At 40.5% G+C, this 22,048-nt stretch overlaps 1 protein-coding gene across 4 annotated transcripts in view; it reads left to right on the top strand.

The window, feature by feature from the left end:
* RASGEF1A (RasGEF domain family member 1A) overlaps positions 1-22,048 on the top strand; it is a 588,956-nt gene that overhangs the window by 556,020 nt on the left and 10,888 nt on the right. For all 4 annotated transcript variants that reach the window (XM_077453952.1, XM_077453953.1, XM_077453951.1 and 1 more), the window contains 7 exons: positions 2,704-2,832; positions 10,684-10,821; positions 12,542-12,763; positions 13,540-13,620; positions 15,483-15,575; positions 18,295-18,397; positions 20,095-20,174. In XM_077453952.1, coding sequence (XP_077310078.1) covers positions 2,704-2,832; positions 10,684-10,821; positions 12,542-12,763; positions 13,540-13,620; positions 15,483-15,575; positions 18,295-18,397; positions 20,095-20,174 — 846 coding nt within the window. The remainder of the gene's footprint in view (positions 1-2,703; positions 2,833-10,683; positions 10,822-12,541; positions 12,764-13,539; positions 13,621-15,482; positions 15,576-18,294; positions 18,398-20,094; positions 20,175-22,048) is intronic.

Genomic DNA, 22,048 nt, shown 5'->3' on the forward strand with positions numbered 1-22,048 from the left:
AGGGTTGGGAAGCTGCAGTTACATACTGTACAAGTGCTCTGAGAGCTGATTGGAGGGTTGGGAAGCTGCAGTTACATACTGTACAATTGCTCTGAGAGCTGATTGGAGGGTTGGGAAGCTGCAGTTACACGCTGTACAAGTGCTCACAAAGCTGATTGGAGGGTTGGGAAGCTGTAGTTACACACTGTGCAAGTGCTCTGAGAACTGATTGGAGGGTTGGAAAGCTGCAGTTACACACTGTACAAGTGCTCTGCGATCTGATTGGAAGGGAGGGAAAGGACACCCCCCCTCCTCTTCACACAGCACTCAGGAACTGAGAGAGCTGAGGCAGTCAATCATAGACTGTGTGCTGGAGCTCACTCCCCTGTCACCTTTTTTCTTTTGGTGTCAGGAAAACTTATCAGAAGTGACTCATGCATATAGACATAAGATGTATCTCTGCACTGTGGTGGGGCAGCAGCTGACAGAGATAATTAATATACCAAACATATAAATAATCTTGGGCCAAAAGTAAATAAACAATGATGAGATGAGAATACTGTGTTATAAATGGACAGCACATTGAAATGAAGTCCAAAAAAAGTGTGAAAAAATGCTAAAGTGAAAAAAATATTCACCCCCACCCCATCTACTGGGAACCTGCTGATCTGAGAACTCCTGCATGTGATTCAGGAGAGCTATTCACAAACACGCCTACTGCAGGCTCCTGACGGTCTGTAACATGTCTCCTCTTAGATTGTGAGCTCTAATGAGCAGGGCTTTCCGATTCCTACTGTTTTAAGTGTATTGTAGTTATACTGTCTACCCTCAAGTTGTAAAGCGCTGCGTAAACTGTTGGCACTATATAAATCCTGTATAATAATAATAATAACAACATAGGTTGGACTTGATGGACTTGTGTCTTTTTTCAACCTCACCTACTATGTAACTATGTACGTACGAAGGTCTAATGTGAATTAAAATGTCATTACTAAAGCAGCCCATAGATGATTCCATTTTCTTTCCACCACAGGAGGGGGAAAGTCTCTTGATGGAATGCCTCCCGCAGCTCTATTGTGTTCTGCCAGCGGGGAGCCACCTTCCTGGCCAGCAGAACATGACTCCTGCTAGCGGCTATAGCCGGCAGTAATCGCATGTACAAAATCCAACAACAGACCCAGTCGACTGATAGATCGATTTGGATATAATCAGCCTGCACTTAGATGGATAAAATCTCAGCTGGTCCCTGCTGAAGCAGCCAATGTAAGATGTTACTTACAACTAAGGATGGGCTCGGGCGTGTTTTTCTGCAGAGATCGGGAAATGTCTCACTGCCTGTGATTAGCGCAGTGCCAGGCCGACTTCCTGGTGGGCTCTGCACTTGGATTGTGCGTACACGCCCGAGCCCATCCCTACTCACAACCTGCAGTTAGAGGTAGCCGTATACAGTCAAGTAAGTACCCCATAAAGAAAACTGTTGCCCTTTTCAACATATTTGAACAAGCATACATACTTTCAACGGTGCTTTCACCACCTTGTTTCACAGTTGGTATGAGGTTCTCCTCAAATGCTGTTTTTGTGTTTTTTTTCAAACATGTCTACTCTTACTGTGGTCAAATAATTCTTATATGTTTAATCAGTCTGCAGCACACTGTCCCAGAAGGCCTGGTTCTTGCCTATATGTTCTGCAGTCTTTCTCAAATGTTCTTTGTGAGCAGTAAAGGCTTATTCCTGGCACTCCTCACATATGGGTTAAATTGGCGCATTGTCTTTCTAATTGTAGATGTATGCGCTTTAACACCAAATTTGGATTTCTCAGAGACTCTTTAAAGCCCCATACACACTATCAGATTGTCTGCTGATTTTTTCCTTGAGATTTACCAAAACCATGTAGTAGAAGGGCCTGCCTGATTGCATACACATTGAAACCCCTAAGGTTTGACCTCATATTATATGGTTTTGGTAAATCTGATGGAAAAAATCAGCAGAAAATCTGATAGTGTGTATGGGGCTTTAGTGTTACATACCCAACTATTGGGCTGAAATTGAACAAATTGGACAAACTGGACAAATTAGCATTCATTTGAAACCTGCACCATTTGAAGGTTAATTACTTACAGTGGAATATTTGGCGATCTTTTAAAATTCCTTTACCAGGCTCCTAGACATCTACAACCTTCTTTCTAAGGGCCTTTGAGGGCTCTGTTGGCCACCACAGAGAACACCAGACCCTAGGTAGCTAAGGTTTGAAGATAGATGGGTTCCACCTGCATACTCCTTGAGGAAGTTCTAACCATTGGCACCTAATCTGGAACATCTGATTCTAATTTCATGGATTTGAGATGGTGGTGGTAAATGTAGGGGTGGTCATTTAGATATAGGCTTATATATGTACCAGAGGAGGTGAGACTATGACATGCAGACACAACGTTGTGTTCCTTGTGGTGCTCCTACCAGCTAATATTGCTATAGTTTTTTGTGTTTTATACAATATATGGTTATCATAGTTTTTATAAGGCAGTAGATAGTGTAACCAAAAAGCAAGGGCTTTATTTATTTAATAGGAGGCTCTCTGGTGTTTTTTTTTTTTTTCTTTTATGAATGTACGGGTTTTAAGGCCGTTTCCCTGAGTATTTTCTGTGCCTCTAACATTTAAAACATGGTTGTCACATTGTGGTCCAAAACTATACATCTTATCTTTTCACATCTGCTTCTTCCCCTCAGAGAACGTACATCTTCACTTTCCTGCTGAGCTCACGTGTCTTCATCCACCCCTATGAGATTCTCGCAAAAGTGGGACAGATCTGCATCAAACAGAAACAACAGCTGGAAGCCGGGACGGAAGCTGACAAGGTGAGAGAGATTGATGGGTCTCACTGCAGGTGTGCCCCAACCCCCCGAGGGGTCCCATTCCCACAAAAATAAAGATACGTATGTTATATAATAATAACAACAAACGTATACTGTATACGATTATATATATTACTATATTTAAAAAGCTCATAGCTTTATTTTTTAGGTAAAAAATTATTATCATGGTGAAAAATATGCCTTAAGTAGGCTTATTCTCTTAATTCTGCTAGAAAAAAAAAATGTAAATATAAAAGGCATAAAGCTAAATAGTAGGTAAGCTGCTACCTGTATGAAATATATACATGGGAAGGGTTTCACTTCTCCAAGGATTTGTATTTCTTTCCAGCCAGTGCTGAGGTTTACACAGCTCTGCCAGACAGCATAACAAGGCCAGTTACCTAATATTTCTCCATTGCAGTTAAGTAATACAGCTCAGTCACCTCCTAGCCCCAAGCTCATACCAGGACAGTTAAAGGAAGGAGCAGCAACAGACTTGATGATGACGTATCTTTGCTCTCCTCTACTGTCAGCATGTTCCTTGTTAGCATATTTATGCGCAGCCCCCCTGATTGGCTCCAAGTATTGCTCCCTCCCTCTCCTAGTCGGAATGTACCGAGTATTCCAAAAGGCTGATATCAAGTCCATTTCAATTGATTACACTAGTTGCCTTTAAAAATACATGTCATTTGTCAATCAATGCATATGTGCATGCATTATTTGGTGTTTCCCCACATCTGTCTGGAGTGTAGCCTAAATATAACTCATGTTACTTCCACAAATGGCAAAATAATAGAATATTATATATAAATAGATCAGCCGGGAGTATACTAAGGCTCATATATTCTGGTCTTTTAAGCCTTTAATGTACTAAGATCTAAATTGTTGTAATTATTGATTAGGAGAAATACAATTTTCCTCTTCCTCGTGCCTCTTTAGATGTTATACTGGTCTCCACACTTATGAGTGTTTCAGGTGGCTCAGGGGATATCTGCTTGGAATGGATGGTAGGAATAGCATGATGAAAAAAAAAAAAGAGTATACTGTGTAAATACTATAGATCAGTGATTCTCAACCAGGGTTCCTCCAGAGGTGGCTAGGGGTTCCTTCAGCATTGGGCAATCTCTGCCTCTCAGATAAGTTCCCACCGACACCATTGATCTTTTTAGCCATCTGTAAGGAGGTAATTCTTCCCAATGACCAGAAGTGTGAGGACCATTCTTCCCACTGACCATCACACTAATGTATCATGAGTGGTAGATTTCTAATTTTTAGCAGGGGTTCCCCTGAGACCAGAGAACTATTTCAAGGGTTCCTCTGTGTTGAAATGGTTGAGAAAGGCTGCTATAGATAGAAAAAAAATGTGTGTGTGTATGTGTGTATATATATATATATATATATATATATATATATATATATATATATATATATATATATAGATTAAAAAAACAAATATATATATATATATATATATATATATATATATAGATTAAAAAAAGAATATATATATATATATATATATATATATATATATATATATATATATATATATATAGAGATAAAAAAAATTATATATATATTTATATAGATTAAAAAAAAAATTATATATATATATATATATAGATAGATAGATAGATTAAAAAAAAATATATATATATATATATATATATAGATAGATAGATAGATTAAAAAAATATATATATATATATATATAGATTAGATTAGAAAATATATATATATATATATATATATTTTTTTTAATTTATATAAATATATAAATATATATATATATATATATATATATATATATATATATATATATATATATTTTTTTTTTTTAATATATATATATATATATATATATATATATATTTGTTTTTTTATATATATATATATATATATATATATATTCTTTTTTTAATCTATATATATATATATATATATATATATATATATATATATATATATATATATATATATATATATATATATATACCTGACTTTAATGCTAATCCAGCAATATGACACTCTCCAGGGGCTGTGACATGTCAGCGCCTTCTCTCTGCAGCAGTAAGCAGTTTGCTCCCCGCAGCATCCTCTACATATACAAACAGCTTGCACTTAATGTGATGAAGCCGTTCCCTTGGCCCCATGCCTAGGGCAGTAAAGTCACATACAATAATGGTTAGAATTCCTGCTGTTCTCTCTATAGGACATAAGTGATGCAGTTGTATATTGCCAGTAGTGCAGCAGCATTGATTCTGCAGGGTCGCACACCAATATCTTACTCTTAGCGATGGCTAGCCAATAAAGTGGGCCTATCATTACAATTCACATGAATTAATAGTGCATAGGTGAGCATTTCTTAATCATTTTATTAGGTTAAACAGAAAGCTCTGTCTCCCAAGCTCTGTCATCACAAGCCTTGACAAGTAAGGTCATAGGATCTCTGGTAAAAATGGACATTCTGAGTGTTTCAATTTATTAGAGACTGCAAAGAGTTAATTGATTTCAAGATTGACCCTGAGTAAGAGACTTCTAAAATAAAAGCATCAGCAAGGCCTAACGACATGTAGCTATGCATAAAGCAGAGTGAAATATATATGTAGATAGTGGGGGTTATTTACTAAAGCTGGAGAGTGCAAAATCTGGTGCAGCTCTGCATAGAAACCAATCAGCTTCCAGATTTTATTGCTAAAGTGTAAGTGAACAAGCTGAAGGTAGAAGCTGATTGGCTACCATGCACAGCTGCACCAGATTCTGAGCGCTCCAGTTTTAGTAAATCTGCCCCATGGTGTCACAAATAAAACCACATGATATAGATAGAATGTGGATTTTTCAGTACATTGATGATATTTATAGTGAAGTGAACTTTTTTTATATTCTATGTAAAAAACGTTACTGTTAAGTGCTTTCCTTGCAGTAGAATTTCCGGGTGCCCTTTCTTGCGGGGTGTTTAGAATGAGCACATCATTCTCATGTGGCTGTCCTCAGACTTTCCACACCATAGAAGTGAAAGTGTGAGCAGCTTTCCCATGTAGGAGTGTGTTTTGTGTCCATTCTGACGTATAACACCGGGGTGGGTCCACGGGGGGGGGCTTGTATAGTATGACAAGAGCCTTCCACAGGAAACAATCGTCTAATTATACGTCTGCCTACACACCGCTTCCTTCTACCTCATCGTGTCACTGCACACTCAGCCTGCCCTTCTTTTCCTCTACATATACAGTGTCATCGCCTTAACAAGCTGGTGTCCTTTTCCATTAATACATTTTCTGCTTTCTACTACATTGTTGGTCTTATTTAACCCTTCATGGCCCTTTTACACCAGAGCGCATGTGTTATACGCTATATCTATATAATAACAAGCAGGACCCTCTGATTCCTCCTGTATTGAATTGTACTGTAATTGTACTGTCTGCCCTTATGCTGGAAAGTGTTGTGTAAACCGTTGGTGCTATATAAATCCTGTATTATAATAATAATAAGAATATAACGCGTGCTCGCTGGTGTACATTATGTTCAGGCAGTGTGATGCATTTTTGCAAAGCTTCGCATTGTTTACATTTTTTCTCCTTTTTTTGAAGTGTCACAAAATGCAACCTGTCCTACATTGGTATATACTGAAACAATAGGACAGCAAATTGCCTTGTCTATGCATTAGGACTGCATTGGGTAATGCTGCTCAATGTACCCCGAACTGTGAATGAGCCCTCAATGACTATAGGAATGTACTGCTGTGTGATATCGTCACACGTGTTATTCTGTTCTCCTGCCTCACGATTTTGGCCTCTAATTTCAGAGATTCGCTTTGACGGGTTCCTAGCAGAATCTCTAATACAGGAGTCAGGAGATCTAGTACAATAATACAATCTAATGGATCTAATACAATCCAGGAGTAAGGAGATCTAGTACAATAATACAATCTATTGGATCTAATACAATCCAGGCGTCAGGAGATCTAGTACAATAATACAATCTAATGGATCAAATACAATCCAGGAGTCAGGAGATCTAGTACAATAATACAATCTAATGGATGTAATACAATCCAGGCGTCAGGGGATCTAGTACAATAATACAATCTATTGGATCTAATACAATCCAGGCGTCAGGAGATCTAGTACAATAATACAATCTAATGGATCAAATACAATCCAGGAGTCAGGAGATCTAGTACAATAATACAATCTAATGGATGTAATACAATCCAGGCGTCAGGGGATCTAGTACAATAATACAATCTATTGGATCTAATACAATCCAGGCGTCAGGAGATCTAGTACAATAATACAATCTAATGGATCAAATACAATCCAGGAGTCAGGAGATCTAGTACAATAATACAATCTAATGGATGTAATACAATCCAGGCGTCAGGGGATCTAGTACAATAATACAATCTATTGGATCTAATACAATCCAGGCGTCAGGAGATCTAGTACAATAATACAATCGAATGGATCAAATACAATCCAGGCGTCAGGAGATCTAGTACAATAATACAATCTAATGGATGTAATACAATCCAGGCGTCAGGAGATCTAGTACAATAATACAATCTAATGGATGTAATACAATCCAGGCGTCAGGAGATCTAGGTTGTAGTTGTAGAGCACCTGCCCACCCAACAATAATGTGATAAATCGCATGCTACACGCCATCACTTTTGTATCTTATCATATGTACCGTTTTATGACATGTGATGTAATTCTGTAAATAGCAGAAGTGTCTTATTGCATTACATGTTGCTTATATACAGTTAAACAACCGCAAGACACAGAGTCGCCCAGACAACAGTTGTTGGGAGGGGTGGGGGCATTTTTTGTTCCTTTTTTAATATATATGTAGAGTTGCAGTAAACTAAAAAAAAAATACATGCTTTATTTTAATGGTGGTTTGCAATGCAGAACTTTTCCATGAGGATGTGTCTAGACTGAAAGGCCGGGTCTCGTTTTGTGACCATTTAACACACACAAGATGGATATATCACCTTGTATACTGTCCCTGTGCTCAGAACCAACAGAAGACTGATTAGAGTTATATCTAAACAGCAAAAAATTATAGCTCCTGAAATGTTGATGGAGAATTTAAGACCTTTTTTTCTATAATCTTTCTCAGAAAAAAAAAAAGCAATAACAGCGTCATATTAGCAGTTAAACTCCAACCTGCAAAGGTCACTCTGATAATAGAAGGGTTTAGTGGCAGTTTGCATTAAAGCAAAACTAAACCCTTCTATCCTTTTCAGCCAAGGAAGCTGCTAACTTAGCACCTGTTTGATCTGTAACTGCGATGGCGCTGCACTTGTGATCAGTTATGACTCCAGCCAGTGTCGGGATAAGACCATTCAGTGCCCAGGGCAAACATGCTAAATTGTGCCCCCCCCCCCCCCCATCATTCATTATGTGCAAGCTGATGAGGAGGAAGAGGGAGAGAGAACACAGCCAGCACCTCCTCCCGGCTCTCTCCTCTCCTCATCATTTCCAGCACTGGGTTGACAGAAGTAGTGATGCCACTGCCACTACTCCTGTCAGTCTTACAGTAAAAGGAACTTGCAGTGCCTCATCCCTTCAATACACACTGTGCCCACCCCTTTCTGCCCACCCCTTGTCCATCTGATGGCTTGACAGTTTGGTTGAGAACACTAGGAAGTGTGACACTTAGTAATTCCATCATGCCAGGAATATAATTGTTTTGAAACATTATTGTTGGGTTTAGTTCCGCTTTAAAACATAATTTTTCATTGTTGTCAGAGCTCTGAAATGTTACAATGGGTATGTGTACTTAACTAGTCATTACATTTGCAGCATCATATGCTGTCATTTTTTACCAAAGTATTGATAGCAGAATATTTGTCTGCTGGAAACATTGATGATTTTTGGCTGGTCCCTAAATTTCACTGCTCACCCGAACGCCAGGCCTGTGACATCACCCATGTTAACTGTAACCCACTAAAAATGTTTACATTAAGTGCCCGTTCACACAGGGGCGACGCGACTTGCAGCGCGACTCACAGACGCGACCTGCACACGACTTCAGCGCCGACTTGCAAAACGACGACTGTATAGAAGTCAATGCAAGTTGCCTGAAGCCGCCCCAAAAATAGTACAGGAACCTTTTTCTAAGTCGGAGCGACTTGAGTCGCTCCTATTAGAACGGTTCCATAGTACAGAACGGAGCGCGACTTGTCAGGCGACTAAGTCGCCTGACAAGTCGCAGTAGTGTGAACGGCACTAAGGCTGCACTCACATCTGAGAGTTTTCAACCCATAAAACGCTTATAACACGCCCGCAAAAAAAAAAACGCCTGAAAAATGACCAACAAGCAAAATCCCATTCATTTCAATGGCACCTGTTCACATCTGAGCGTTTTGTCACCTGAAGCAAAACGCCTGAAAAAAACGCTGTAAGCTCGAAAAAGAACGTGAGCTTCTATGGGGCAGATTACAGGCGTTTTTCTGCCTTTTACATTGGTGATCTGAACAAAATCGTGACAAAAACGTGGTAAAAACGCGACTTTGAAACGCTCGAGTGTGAATGCAGCCTAATACAAAGTGACACAAGACACAGGCGCAAAGATGTGTGACTCATACCCTGTATTCCTCCTACTGGATCTGTAGGCAGGCAAAGCCTCTGACCTCCATGTGGGCATAACCCAGCCACAGATCTGGAGGATGTGACACAGCTGATTGCTCTGTTTATTACTCATTATTAGGTTTATTGTTTTTGTTTTTTTTTGTTTTGTTTTTTAAAGAAAGAAATTTTAGCTGGACACATAAGGAAATGCAATCATTAATGATGTGGTGGCTGCTTTCATTTTCTTTTTTAGGATGCTTTTCCTTTTGTTTTCACCTGGTGATCTGGCCAGTAACACCCCACCCCCCTCCTGTATTAGCACGCCCCCACTCTGGAGGAAGGAGTACAGGAGCACAGCATACAGCAGCCTTGTCGGTCTGGACAAAGAGGAGTGTTAGATTTACTAACAGATTTACATAGACTAACAAATTGAAGCCAAAGAGGGAATTTCCCCCATATGGGGTTTTCTAGGCAGCAAATAATAAAAAATAAAAAAAATGAAGAAAAAAATGCTACGAAGGAATAAGAATAGACTTCATTTTATTAGACAAAATATAAAAAAAAGCTGATTTTTTTAAATAGTGAATGTGGGAAGCCTCCCACATTCACTATTTTAAAAACTCAGTTTTAAAAGGCTTTTGTCTAATAAAATTGAAGTCTATTCTTATTCCTTCGTAGCATTTTTTTCTTCATTTTTTTTTTTTTATTATTTTCTGCCTAGAAAACCCATATGGGGGAATTTCCCTCTTTGACAATTCTCCGGGGTGTGCAGCGTTGTCCTTTTCTCTGAATGGTGTCCCCTTTTTATGTTTGGAAACAAACTGAAGCCAAACCCCGGGTCTCACACTTTATAGACAGCTACAGCAAAAAGTTTTTTTTTTTTTACTTTTATGAGGTTTTTCATAAATAAAAGTTGGTCATTATGAACGCCCTTGTCAAGTGTTAAATGGTCTGGCTCCTCTCTTTAACGGCCACATCTGCAGTAGAGCTTGTTCTTTTGAAAGACGACTGCAGCCATCACATCTAGGGGTTGGTGAGCTGCAATATAATAAATGCTTGCTTTTGGGTTGAATACCATTTTAATCAGTGCAGTGTCTTTTCCTGATGATATCAAGCCCAGACAATTTTGGGTGTGTTAAAATTCTGACTGTCATCTGTCACCTCCCTGGTTTAGCTGGAGATTAAATGTATCAGCATTATTTCAGATCAAGCCTGATTGATCAGTACCTACCTATGCCTATCTCTAATGCCTTGTTTTCTTGTCTCTTCCAATTCACAGGCCAAGCTGAAATCCTTTGCTGCTAAAATCATCCAACTCCTGAGAGAATGGACAGAGACCTTCCCCTTCGATTTCCAGGATGAGAGGGCCAGGAAAGAGCTGAAAGAGATTGCCCAGAGAATCACGCAGTGTGATGAGGTGAGGTGCACCGGGTACCCCCCCCCCCTTATATTCTGCCATGTTACTATTTGCTCTGTATTACAGCACTACAGGATGTATGTAAAGGGAAAAAGGGAATGTATCGTGTTTTTTTGCATCATTTCTTTATCATAGTCTTGACCAATATCCGTCATTAAAAAATATTTTTTATTAGGTATTTATTTTCATGGGTAATATTGCAGATTAATATTTTGTTCTGCTGAGCCAACAAGTGAAAAGGGGAAGTTGCGCTTGTTTGCATTCTCCCCCGCGGCTATCTGAGACGGCAGTTCATCCCGTAGCCTTCTGGGACGCATCACAGGTCCCAGAAGACTGTAGGACCATTCATAAAGCGCAGCGCAACTCGCACATGTGCAGTAGAAAACCGGCTATGAAGCCGCAAGACTTCACTGCCTGTTTCCCATACTATGCCGGTACCCAAAGCCAATGGGCTTGGGTGAAGACATCGCTGGATCGATGGACAGGTAAGTGTACTTATATTAAAAGTCAGCGGCTACAGTATTTTTAGCTGCTGGCTTTTTTTTTGGGGGGGGGGGGCTTGATCTCCTCTTTAAAGCACCTTTTTATGTTGTAAATGCTCTTAGCTTATTGTTTACACACTTCCATAACTCAGTTGCTCATCTCCGACTCTTTGGTTATCAGAGAGCTCACTCCTGAGTTTCAATCAAACACACAAAGCCAAACAGCAAGCAGCTCTTCTGTGTTCTGTCTTTAGCTAACCCGTAGTGCTGTGGGAATCCCTTGTGATGTATGGAATATTTATTCGTAAAACAAAATTTTAATATATAGCAAAAACAGATTTAAATTGTTTAAAAAGACATGATCTGGAAATAACATCCAAATTAAAATGGACTTACAACCATCATCATTTTATTTTAATATGGCAAAGAGCACCATACCATTCATTCAGCACTCAGTGTCTCCAGTACATCTACTGCCATGGATTATTGATCCTTGCCTTTATATACAGTATATGACTGCATTATATGTGTCTTCCTCTAAAACAGGCAGGCAATTTACAGCAGACCTGAAAGGGTTAATCCACTGCATTGTTTTTAACAGCTGTAATTGAAACCATAAAGCATAGCAGTAGCAAGTTAGCTGCACCATGGTCAGAGAAATGAAAGCACTGTGCAGCTTCAGATCCAGAAAGACAGATAATTTCACGCAATTAGTCTCCATTTCATTTATCATCCGCTCTTCCTGCTGCCGGCACGAGCCAAGCACCAAGAAAAGGGCTTTTGTTATCTGTTTGAGAGCTGATGTAGAGTGAATGCTGTTCCTGGACATCATCACTGGACCATCTGCCCTCAACAGTGCTCCAGCCGCGAAACATAATGTGCGCACACTGCTAATAAACAATAAGTTCATTTGTATTCCAAAGCTCATTGCCTCCATTCAGTAAACAATACGATTCAGGAGGATTTTATACAGCTAGCCGTGACCTTGATTTTATAAGGTTCCTTACACAGCCAGTAATCGGAACCGGAGCTGCGGTTGGCCAGCTGCTGGGGAGTACCAGTTCCCTCCTTTACAGGGCACAGTGAGGTCTGTGTTTCTTGGTGAGCTACACATGGCCCAGGATTACTATATGATGATAGAGGAAAAATGGCAATATGAAATTATAATTGTGTTCTTTTAGATGTTATATGCATTCTGTGTGCAATGTGGCCAATAGTTTTTATTCTTGATTGTTTAGGAGAATGGTACAATCAAGAAGAGCATCAGTCAGATGATGCAGAATGTGCTCCTCGCCCTGTCCACGCGGGGCCAGTACCAGGAGGTCCGAGAGAAGATCCGACAGCCAGTCACTGATAAAGGGACTATTCTCAAAGCTAAGGCCCAGTCTGCCCAAAAGGACATCCTGAGTGTGTGTGGAGATCCACTTATCTTAGCCCAGCAGCTTACGACAATCGAATTGGTGAGTCCTACAATAGATAGTGCTAGAAGATTTGAGGGGTGTCTTGAGCTCACCACACTTTTTTCACTGGGGTCCAACCTGCCAAACCCTGATGGCCCGGAAACTTCTCCTGCTGCTAAAATAATGTGTTGTATCAAAGAGACATGTTGGTGATAAAATGTATTAGTAGAAGAGTAATATGTGTATTAGCTAACTTTTTATGGCATATTCCACAAACATGCTTCCATCTGCTCTTTTCTAAATCAATAGTTTCTCTTCACTTTCTTTACCCTACTGTGCACTCCTTTATTAGCTTCTCTCTACCTGCCTTATACAACTGTTCACCCCATTATTCGTTCTCTCTACCTGCCTTATACAACTGTTCACCCCATTATTAGCTTCTCTCTACCTGCCTTATACAACTGTTCACCCCATTATTCGTTCTCTCTACCTGCCTTATACAACTGTTCACCCCATTATTCGTTCTCTCTACCTGCCTTATCCAACTGTTCACCCCTCTATTAGTTTCTCTCTACCTGCCTTATAAAACTGTTTACCCCTTTATTAACTCCTCTCTACCTGCCTTATCCAACTGTTCGCCCCTTTATTAGCTTCTTTCTACCTGGCTCACTGCACTCTGCACCCCTATATTAGTGCAGGTAATCTCAGTAAAGGTTTGCACATGCTCCTCATCTAGAAAATGATCACACTTTAGAAACAGCTGCTGTGCAGGACCAGAGAATATGATTTCTGTGATAACAGTAAAGTATACTGATGTGTTAATTGTCTTGTTTTAGGAACGGTTAGCGAGTATTTATCCCGAGGATCTCATGCAGATTATAACTCACATGGACTCCTTGGATAAGGACAACCACAAGGTAGGTGTGTAGCTTAAGCAGTGCACATTACAGTCTGCCCAGAACAAATCTATTTTTCCTGTACTTAGTCCAATAAAGTATCAGAGCTTAAAAAAATGGATGTAAACAAGATTATAATTATACCTAGTCTTTTTTTAAAGCTCAATTGAGGTCTCACATCCTTTTATTTCTTCATTCCTCCCACCCCAAATGTTAAGAAATAAATCCTTTTTTCTCAATACAAAAATGCTGCTACTTACTCTAATGCTGCAGTTCTCTGTGTTGGCAGTAGCAGCCACACTGCCCATCACAAGTACCCTCATTTAGATTGTATTGCAGAGAAGGAGGCATGTCTGATCAGGTCTGCTAAATTACAGGCAGCACTGGGTCTCATATGTGTCTGTTAAACTGAACAGTCATATTTATACTCTCTGCACAGATGCTGTAAAGAAAATGGAAGAAAGACCATAAGGGCTCATATGCATGGTGGAATCTGGCCTGTGTAGTGTAAATTCTAGCACATTTCCCCATCAAGGAGCCTACAAGTCAGCATACAGTTGCTTATAAAAGTCAATGGCTGTATGCAGGTATACGCATGCATACACAAGTACCAGCATAACAATGCGTATGTCTGCAGGAGTACAAATCTGGATGCAGATTTTCACACACACACACACACACACACACACACACACACACACACACACACACACACACACACACACACACACACACACACATACAGGCATTGATGTTTACAGGCAGCTGTAGGCTCCTGGTGGGGAAATAGCTTATACAGCCCGTTATCCCGGTGCATGAGCTCTAAAAATGAAGGTTGTAATTACAAAGTCTGAATATTTATGTCTGTGAATTCAATTAGGCTTTAAAAATGATGGTCACAAAAGCTGAGCAGGATGGGTAACCATTTCATTTTTGTATGTTCGGGGTTCCAATTTAAAGTATTATGGTTTTGCACAGAGCAGCCCTGATCCTCCTCTTTTTGGGTCCCCCCCCCCCCCCCCCCCAGACAATCAGGAGTGAGAGGAACTATTGATAGTTTCAGAAAACTCTTAGATGGGCATCTTAGTGAACACATTATACAGGGATATGAGATATGATTTTGGACATATACACACCCACACCGATTGAACTTGATTGACTGGTGTCTTTATTCAACCTTACCAACTGTTTAAAGGGTAAGTTCAACTTTACAGAATACTCTGTAAGGTGAACTTACACAGGTGTCGCCCCCCGACCTGTACCGCCACAATCTTCTGTTCTAAACCTTGCTATATCCGTGTCAGGAGCTTAGAAAGCCTCTGAGCTGAATGTCCAAAACGGCCCTCGCCAGGGGGACGTTTTGGAGCATTCTAGTTGGTCAGCGTCACATGGCGGCAGCAACCAATCAGCAGCCACATAGCCTGTCCTGTCAGCTATGCAGAAGATGTGAGGATGGAGAGAGGATTTCTAAGCCCTGGGCTCCTGACACGGATATATCGGGGCTCAGAATCGGAGATTGCTGTGGTACAGGTCAAGGGGACCGTGGTGGGGGGCGAGGAGGGGGACCTGTGTAAGTTCACCTTACAGATTTTCCTGTGAAGGTGAACTTACACTTTAACTATGTAACCTAAGAGAGTCTCGGCTCTTGTGCTCATGTAAGTATTGGAGGGGGGGGGGGGGGGGGCTGTAGGGGAAGCTGCATGCAGAAGGTTTTTTTACCTTACTACAAAAAACTTTCTGCCTTTACAAACACTTAAAATTTTGCACAGGGGTCTATTATCTCCACCTCTGTACATCACCCCATTCTAGATGATATGTTGGGAACACAGCCTCCCTACTCATGTGCTTTTCTTACTAAATGAGACTCTTGTATATTTCTCCAGTGCCGAAGTGACGTCACCAAGACTTATAACCTAGAAGCCTACGACAACTGGTTTAACTGCCTCAGCATGCTGGTAGCGACAGAAATCTGCAGGGTGAGTTGTATGTTACAGCGTGGCCTTACTACATTTATTACGTTTATTATCTCAGTAGTCATCTCAATAACGAGGGATCTGGGCTGGATTTTCTTGTTATGTCAGAGGTCCTTTATTATGCAGAACAGTCACATCCCATCATACCAGATTCTTCCAAGTGGAATTGAAACTAAATCAACTACTTCCATGTAATAAAAAATAAACTCAGTTTTATCGAGAATGGAAATCTGTGCATGATGAAGCCATTTCTCATATTTGCAGCAAAACATTAAACATACTGCAGTAAAAATTGCCAAAACCTTTTTGAAAGGAGCAAATGTTTCTTATGAGAAAATGGTCATCACAATAAATATAGGTAACACTGGATTATACATTTCAAGAAATTAATTTTCTTTTCTAAAATGTCTTTTTTTTTCTGTCTTTTCTCTACTTTCTCGCTGTTTTCTATGTATATGGAGTCAGTGCAAGCTGTGAAATGTGACTTCCTTTATCAGCCATATATACACAAGCCACAGAGTGAATTCTTAGAAACTGTCAGCCGCTCAGCACTTCTCTAGTTAGAAGACCTCAATGGTCAGGCAATGTGTGTGTATATTATGACTGCAGATAGTGTTACTTCAGCTTTGATCTGGTAACAGAAGCACAGTGCAAGGTTTTTTTTTTCCTGTATGTCTAGCATTATGCTTACATATCTGGTCAATGCAGGCAATAAAATGCAAGGTCTGTTTTGCATTTCTTTAAATCAATTTTATGCAGTGACAAGGAAATATGAAAAGGATTAAAACTGAATGATGTTCACTATTGTTCAAAGTACAGCTAGCAATGAAAAGTATGGGGGCTGCCATGGATGTCGCCTTCTAACAATGCTTGTTGACTAGCTCTGCCTGTCTTAAAAAATATCTGCCACCAGATTGTTCATTTCAACGCAATTCTTCCCCTAGGATTATATGGGCATTTAACATACAGTGTTTATCGGCGTATAACACGCACCTTACCTTTAAGAGGGAAATTTCAGGAAAAAAACTTACATTTTAAAATAAGGGTCAGTGCTCTGCAGCCTCACGAGTGCCATTCAATGCAGCCTGATCTATGCCCATCTACTGCCTCTAACGTGCCCATTATTGCAGCCTGTTTAGTGCCCATCTGCAGCCTCTAACATGCCCATCTGCAACCTCTAATGTGCCCTTTATTGCAGCCTGTTTAGTGCCAATCTGCAGCCTCTAACATGCCCATCTGCAGCCTCTAATGTGCCCGTTAATGCAGCCTGTTTAGTGCCCATCTGCAGCCTCTAACATGCCCACCTGCAGCCTCTAATGTGCCCATTATTGCAGCCTCTAACATGCCCATCTGCAGCCTCTAACATACCCATTATTGCAGCCTCTAACATGCCCATCTGCAACCTCTAATGTGCCCATTATTGCAGCCTGTTTAGTGCCCATCTGCAGCCTGTTTAGTGCCCATCTGCAGCCTCTAACATGCCCATCTGCAGCCTCTAATGTGCCCATTATTGCAGCCTCTTACATGCCCATCTGCAGCCTCTAGCATGCCCATGATTGCAGCCTGTTTAGTATACATCTGCAGACTCACCTTTGCAGATGATTGCAGCCATGCCAGTGCTGGATGACACAGATCCACCATCTCCTGTGTATCCGGTGCTCAGTCACTCACAGTCCCGCCCGACTCATATGATGGACAGAGCAGCGGTCCAATGCTGGGCCAGGGGGCGGGACTGTGTGTGACAGCGCAGGATACACAGGAGATTGCGGCTCTGTGTCATCCAGCGGTGCTCGTCCCCTCCTTCCATTCCAAGTAGTAGGGATTGGCGTATAACACACACACATGGTCAGGGAGAAAAAGTGTGTGTTATACGCCGATAAATATGGTATTTAGTGCATAGTATTTACCGGTAAAAGCTTCCCTTGTATAGATATCCAAAAGCCTTGAGACTGCTCCTGGGCACCGCCATCTTGGATGTGATGTCAGCAGACTCAGGGATTGATTTACTAAAGGCAAATCCACTTTTCACTACAAGTGCACTTGTAAGTGCAGTCGCTGTAGATCTGAGGGGAAGCTCTGAAATTAGGGGAAGCTCTGCTGATTTTATTATCCAATCACGTGCAAGCAAAAATGCTGTTTTTTATTTTCCTTGCATGTCCCCCTCGGATCTACAGTGACTGCACTTCCAAGTGCACTTGCAGTGCAAAATGGATTTGCCTTTAGTAAATAAACCCCTAAGAGTTGTCTCTTTTAAATACTTTTAAATCACAGATCTAGAATGAACGCTGTGTAAATGAGTGTCAGAAAAGTCTCAGCGCTGCATATCTTTATAGTTTGGAGAATACTTTGGCTGTAGACTGTGCAGACACACCAGGACACTACCTGCCTGGAGTTTGCATGTTCTCCCTGTGCCTGCGTGGGTTTCCTCCGAGTACTCTGGTTTCCTCCCACACTCCAAAGACATGCAGGTAGGTTAATTGGCTTCTGTCCAAAATTGGCCCTAGTATATGAATGGGGACCTTGGATTGTGGGCTCCTTGAGGGTCGGGACTGGTGTGAGTGTGCAATGTACAGGGATAGGGACAATTGTAGACACTCACTCAGGTTGAACTGGATGGACTGGTGTCTTTATTCAACCTTACTAACTATGTAACTATGTAACATCTACATACATCAGTGCCAACGTTCTGTCATTCCTGACTTTGATGTCTTGTGTTGTGTAGGTGGTAAAGAAGAAGCAAAGGACACGGGTGATGGAATTCTTCATAGATGTAGCCCGGGAATGTTTTAACATTGGCAATTTCAACTCTACGATGGCCATCATCTGTAAGTTGTATGACTTTTCTAATAATTATATCTACTTTCACACTTGTAAATTGGAGGTCCCAGGCCTTGTTTGTTAGTGCCTTTCATCCAATACATCACAATCTGCCGTGAGCCACGCTAAGCCAGAGAAATGAACGATTGCTGATATGGGCGATACACAAACACTGCTTTGTAAATGTGCTCAGGCTGGGAAATGATTGCTTAACCTTGCTCAGCAAATATCATTCCTTGGCTGCACTTACTATATACTTTAAGTATTGCACACAGGCAGTTAGAAGGATTAGATTAGGACTAAGCAACAGATTTACACTTATCCTGGTATTAGGTGACCCATATAGCAGAGGCGGTGTGCTTGTGAGCCATTTGACTGATTACATTTACCTAAGAGAGGAGCCCACTGAACAATATCATCTCTAATCTGCCGATTCATCACTTTCATGTGTTGGAGGAGCCTTTGAGCCCCGGTTCACACTATGCGGTGCAGGGAACCACATGGGATTTTGAAAAGGAATCGCACCGCATTCCTGTTCAAATCACATGCGGATCTACAGCAATGCCATTTGAGCCATTGTTTTGTATGGCTCACATCACACTGAATTTGCACCAAAATCGTGCAGGACCCTTTTTTTGGCTGCAACAGAATCAGATTGCATGTGTGTTCACACCTATGCGATACGATTCTGCAAATCGCATGGTTTTCACACTAATCACGTGGTTTTGCAAACCGATTTTGGGGTGTCGTTAACGTGACATACACACCCACATTGATGCGCATTAATTGGGTGCGATTTGTATGCGGTGCAGAATTCACACAGAGTTCGCTGCAAATTCTGCACTGCATCAGTGTGAAACGAGGCTGCAGGTCCTGCTATACACCAGTCCCCTCAATGACAGCTGGAGGTCAATACTAAGAACGGAAAAGAATAGAATTTAAAGCAGAACTACGCTGCATCTGGGCACCACCAACTAAAAACACTGTTTAATTATTTTTTAATATTCAAAGCGAACGCACCCATCCATCCATCCATGTCTCCATCCTTTATTTTGCTGGGAAATCACTTTAAAAAACAAAACCCCCATAGCATTTCTGGCCATGACCATCTTGAGTAAGGGAAGATTATTCATGTAGCATTTTTTCCCTGGAATCCATCTGTCCTTAGCTCATGCATGCAGACAGGAGGATGTGCTTAGCTTAAAAAAAAAGCCCCTCCTGGAGACTCCTGGGATGTATGACATCATTTACCTAGGCAAGAAACCAGAAAGTAACTGAAGAAATGTAAATAATATCTTAAAACAAGTAAATATGATACACTTTCCTATCTATTTACTAACTGTAGTAGCAAAAGGATTAAAAATGGTCAATGTTGATTGAGAGCATGAAGTTCCCCTTTAAGCCAGCACTCAAACAAGGACAGGAGCAGAAGCATAGATATCACAAAACAATAGTAAAATTGAAATAGTATGTGCAATACAATAGTGCAATGCAAATATATCTGAGAACTGTCCAAGTCATTGGCAGTGAATCCTAATAGCTGTCATTCTGAAGAGAATAATGCTGGAGGCCAATACCTTTCTCATTGCTTGAATGCCATTCCAGATTGTTGACCACGTTCCTTTTTTTGCTTTTTACACTAAAATGACTGCTAACCTGAGCGATCAGAATCAGCTTTTCCAATGTCTGATGTGTTTGGTTCTAGCTGGAATGAACCTCAGTCCTGTTGCAAGGCTTAAGAAGACTTGGTCAAAAGTCAAAACAGCCAAGTTTGATGTGCTAGAGGTAAGACAAGACGATATAGTATGGCTATTGGAGTCATGTTTTTGTGTGTGTTCCTTTGTGCAGTTTTATGAATGTTAATTGTACATGAGTACTTTCCTACAACTTTCACAGATCTGGCAGTCACAATGTAGTGTCTTCAGTGATATGGTGATAAACTGCGTACTGTGATATGACCCAGTGACTGCTTATAGTGCTCATCTTACAGTGACATGACCCACTTACTTCATATACTGCTTCCTGTGATATGACCCAGTAACCACATGCACTCTTTTGTATTCTGTTACACAATAAACCAACAAAAGATTTCCCAGCACACTTACCAGGCAGCCTGCAAAACAACCAAATTGTCCTGTCTAACAGTTTACATTAAAAACAGAGGGTTTTGTTTGCACACGTTTGCAAATACATGCGTAAGCCACAGTGCCCAAGCCTCCTTATTTATACTCTATATATTTATATTTACTGCAATAGAGGAGTGTAGAAAACGTGACTTTATAGGTGCAAAGTCAAATACAGAAAATAAATATAAGAAATATTCCTTTATTAGAAATACATGCAAGCAGCAGGACACACACACATGCTGCTTGCTATCATTCAGATACTAAGCATTTTGACCCTGGTTGATGTGTCACCCCTGGTGTCAATCCCACTTCTAATTTGTGTTTCTGGTCTTTTCTATACCATCTATGGCCACCTCTGGCACACGGATTGTCTGACGTAGCGGTACATCTAGATATCCCGGCAGTCTCTTCTCTTTGTTTATATAAACACAGAAGGCAGTGTATACCGCGAACGACCAGCATCCCCTGAGGAAGCCTGTTTCAAGGGTGAAACATGTTGGAAAGCTTGTCATCTACTGCTGTGTTGTTTGAGCTGTAAAATATTTGGCATTAGCCATAATTTGTACCCTCTTTCCTTTGTCTAATTGGTTTTATGGAATAGATGTATTTTTATTCTTCTTTTCTAATAAAGGAATATTTTTTATTTTTATTTTCTCTATTTGACTCTGCACCTATAAAGTCCCGTTTTCTACGCTCCTCTATTTAAATTTGGTGATTTGGTGCTAAAAACAAATTGGTATGCTCCTGGTCACAATATCATGTATTGCAGTCCCAACTCTAAAATTTACAGATCCTCCATAGTAGGAGCACATTGAATAATGGATAGGTTAAGGCAGGGGTTGACAAATTTGTTTGGAATCTAGGAGCCAGCTAAAAAAGTTAGGAGCCAGGTCCGTGACGGCGATCTGGACCTGTCCCTGGCCTGACATGGAGACGAGTGAGGGGAAGATAGCGCCCCCAGCCCCCCACCTGTCTCCAAGTCATTGCCCATAGCTTTTAGAGGGACATTTTATTTGTTTTATTTTTTTTCAAATGACGATTTTTTTTTAAATTGCATTTTAGTGTAAATATGAGATGTGAGGTCTCTCTGACCCCAGATCTCATATATAAGAGGACCTGTCATGCTTTTTTCTATTACAAAGGATTTTTACATTCCTTGTAATAGGAATAAAAGTGACACACATTTTTTTTTTTTAAAAGAACAGTGAAAAAAAATAAAAGTTAAAATAAGAAAAAAAAATTTTTTTTTAAATGCGCCCTGTCCCGCCAAGCTTGCGTGCAGAAGCGAACGCATATATGAAAGCGGTGTTCAAATCACACATGTGAGGTATCGCTGCGATCGGTAGAGTAAGAGCAATAATTCTAGCCCCAGACCTCCTCTGTAACTCAAAACGTGCAACCTGTAGAATTTTTTAAATGTCGCCTATGGAGATTTTAAAGGGTAAAAGTTTGTCGCCATTCCATGAGCGGGCGCAATTTTGAAGCATGACATGTTGGGGTATCAATTTACTCGGCGTAACATTATCTTTCACA

Source organism: Lithobates pipiens, unplaced genomic scaffold (assembly GCF_037356315.1).
Source record: "Lithobates pipiens isolate NorthernLeopardFrog02 unplaced genomic scaffold, aLitPip1_a1.2 Scaffold_25, whole genome shotgun sequence".
Classification (NCBI taxonomy): Eukaryota; Metazoa; Chordata; class Amphibia; order Anura; family Ranidae; genus Lithobates; species Lithobates pipiens.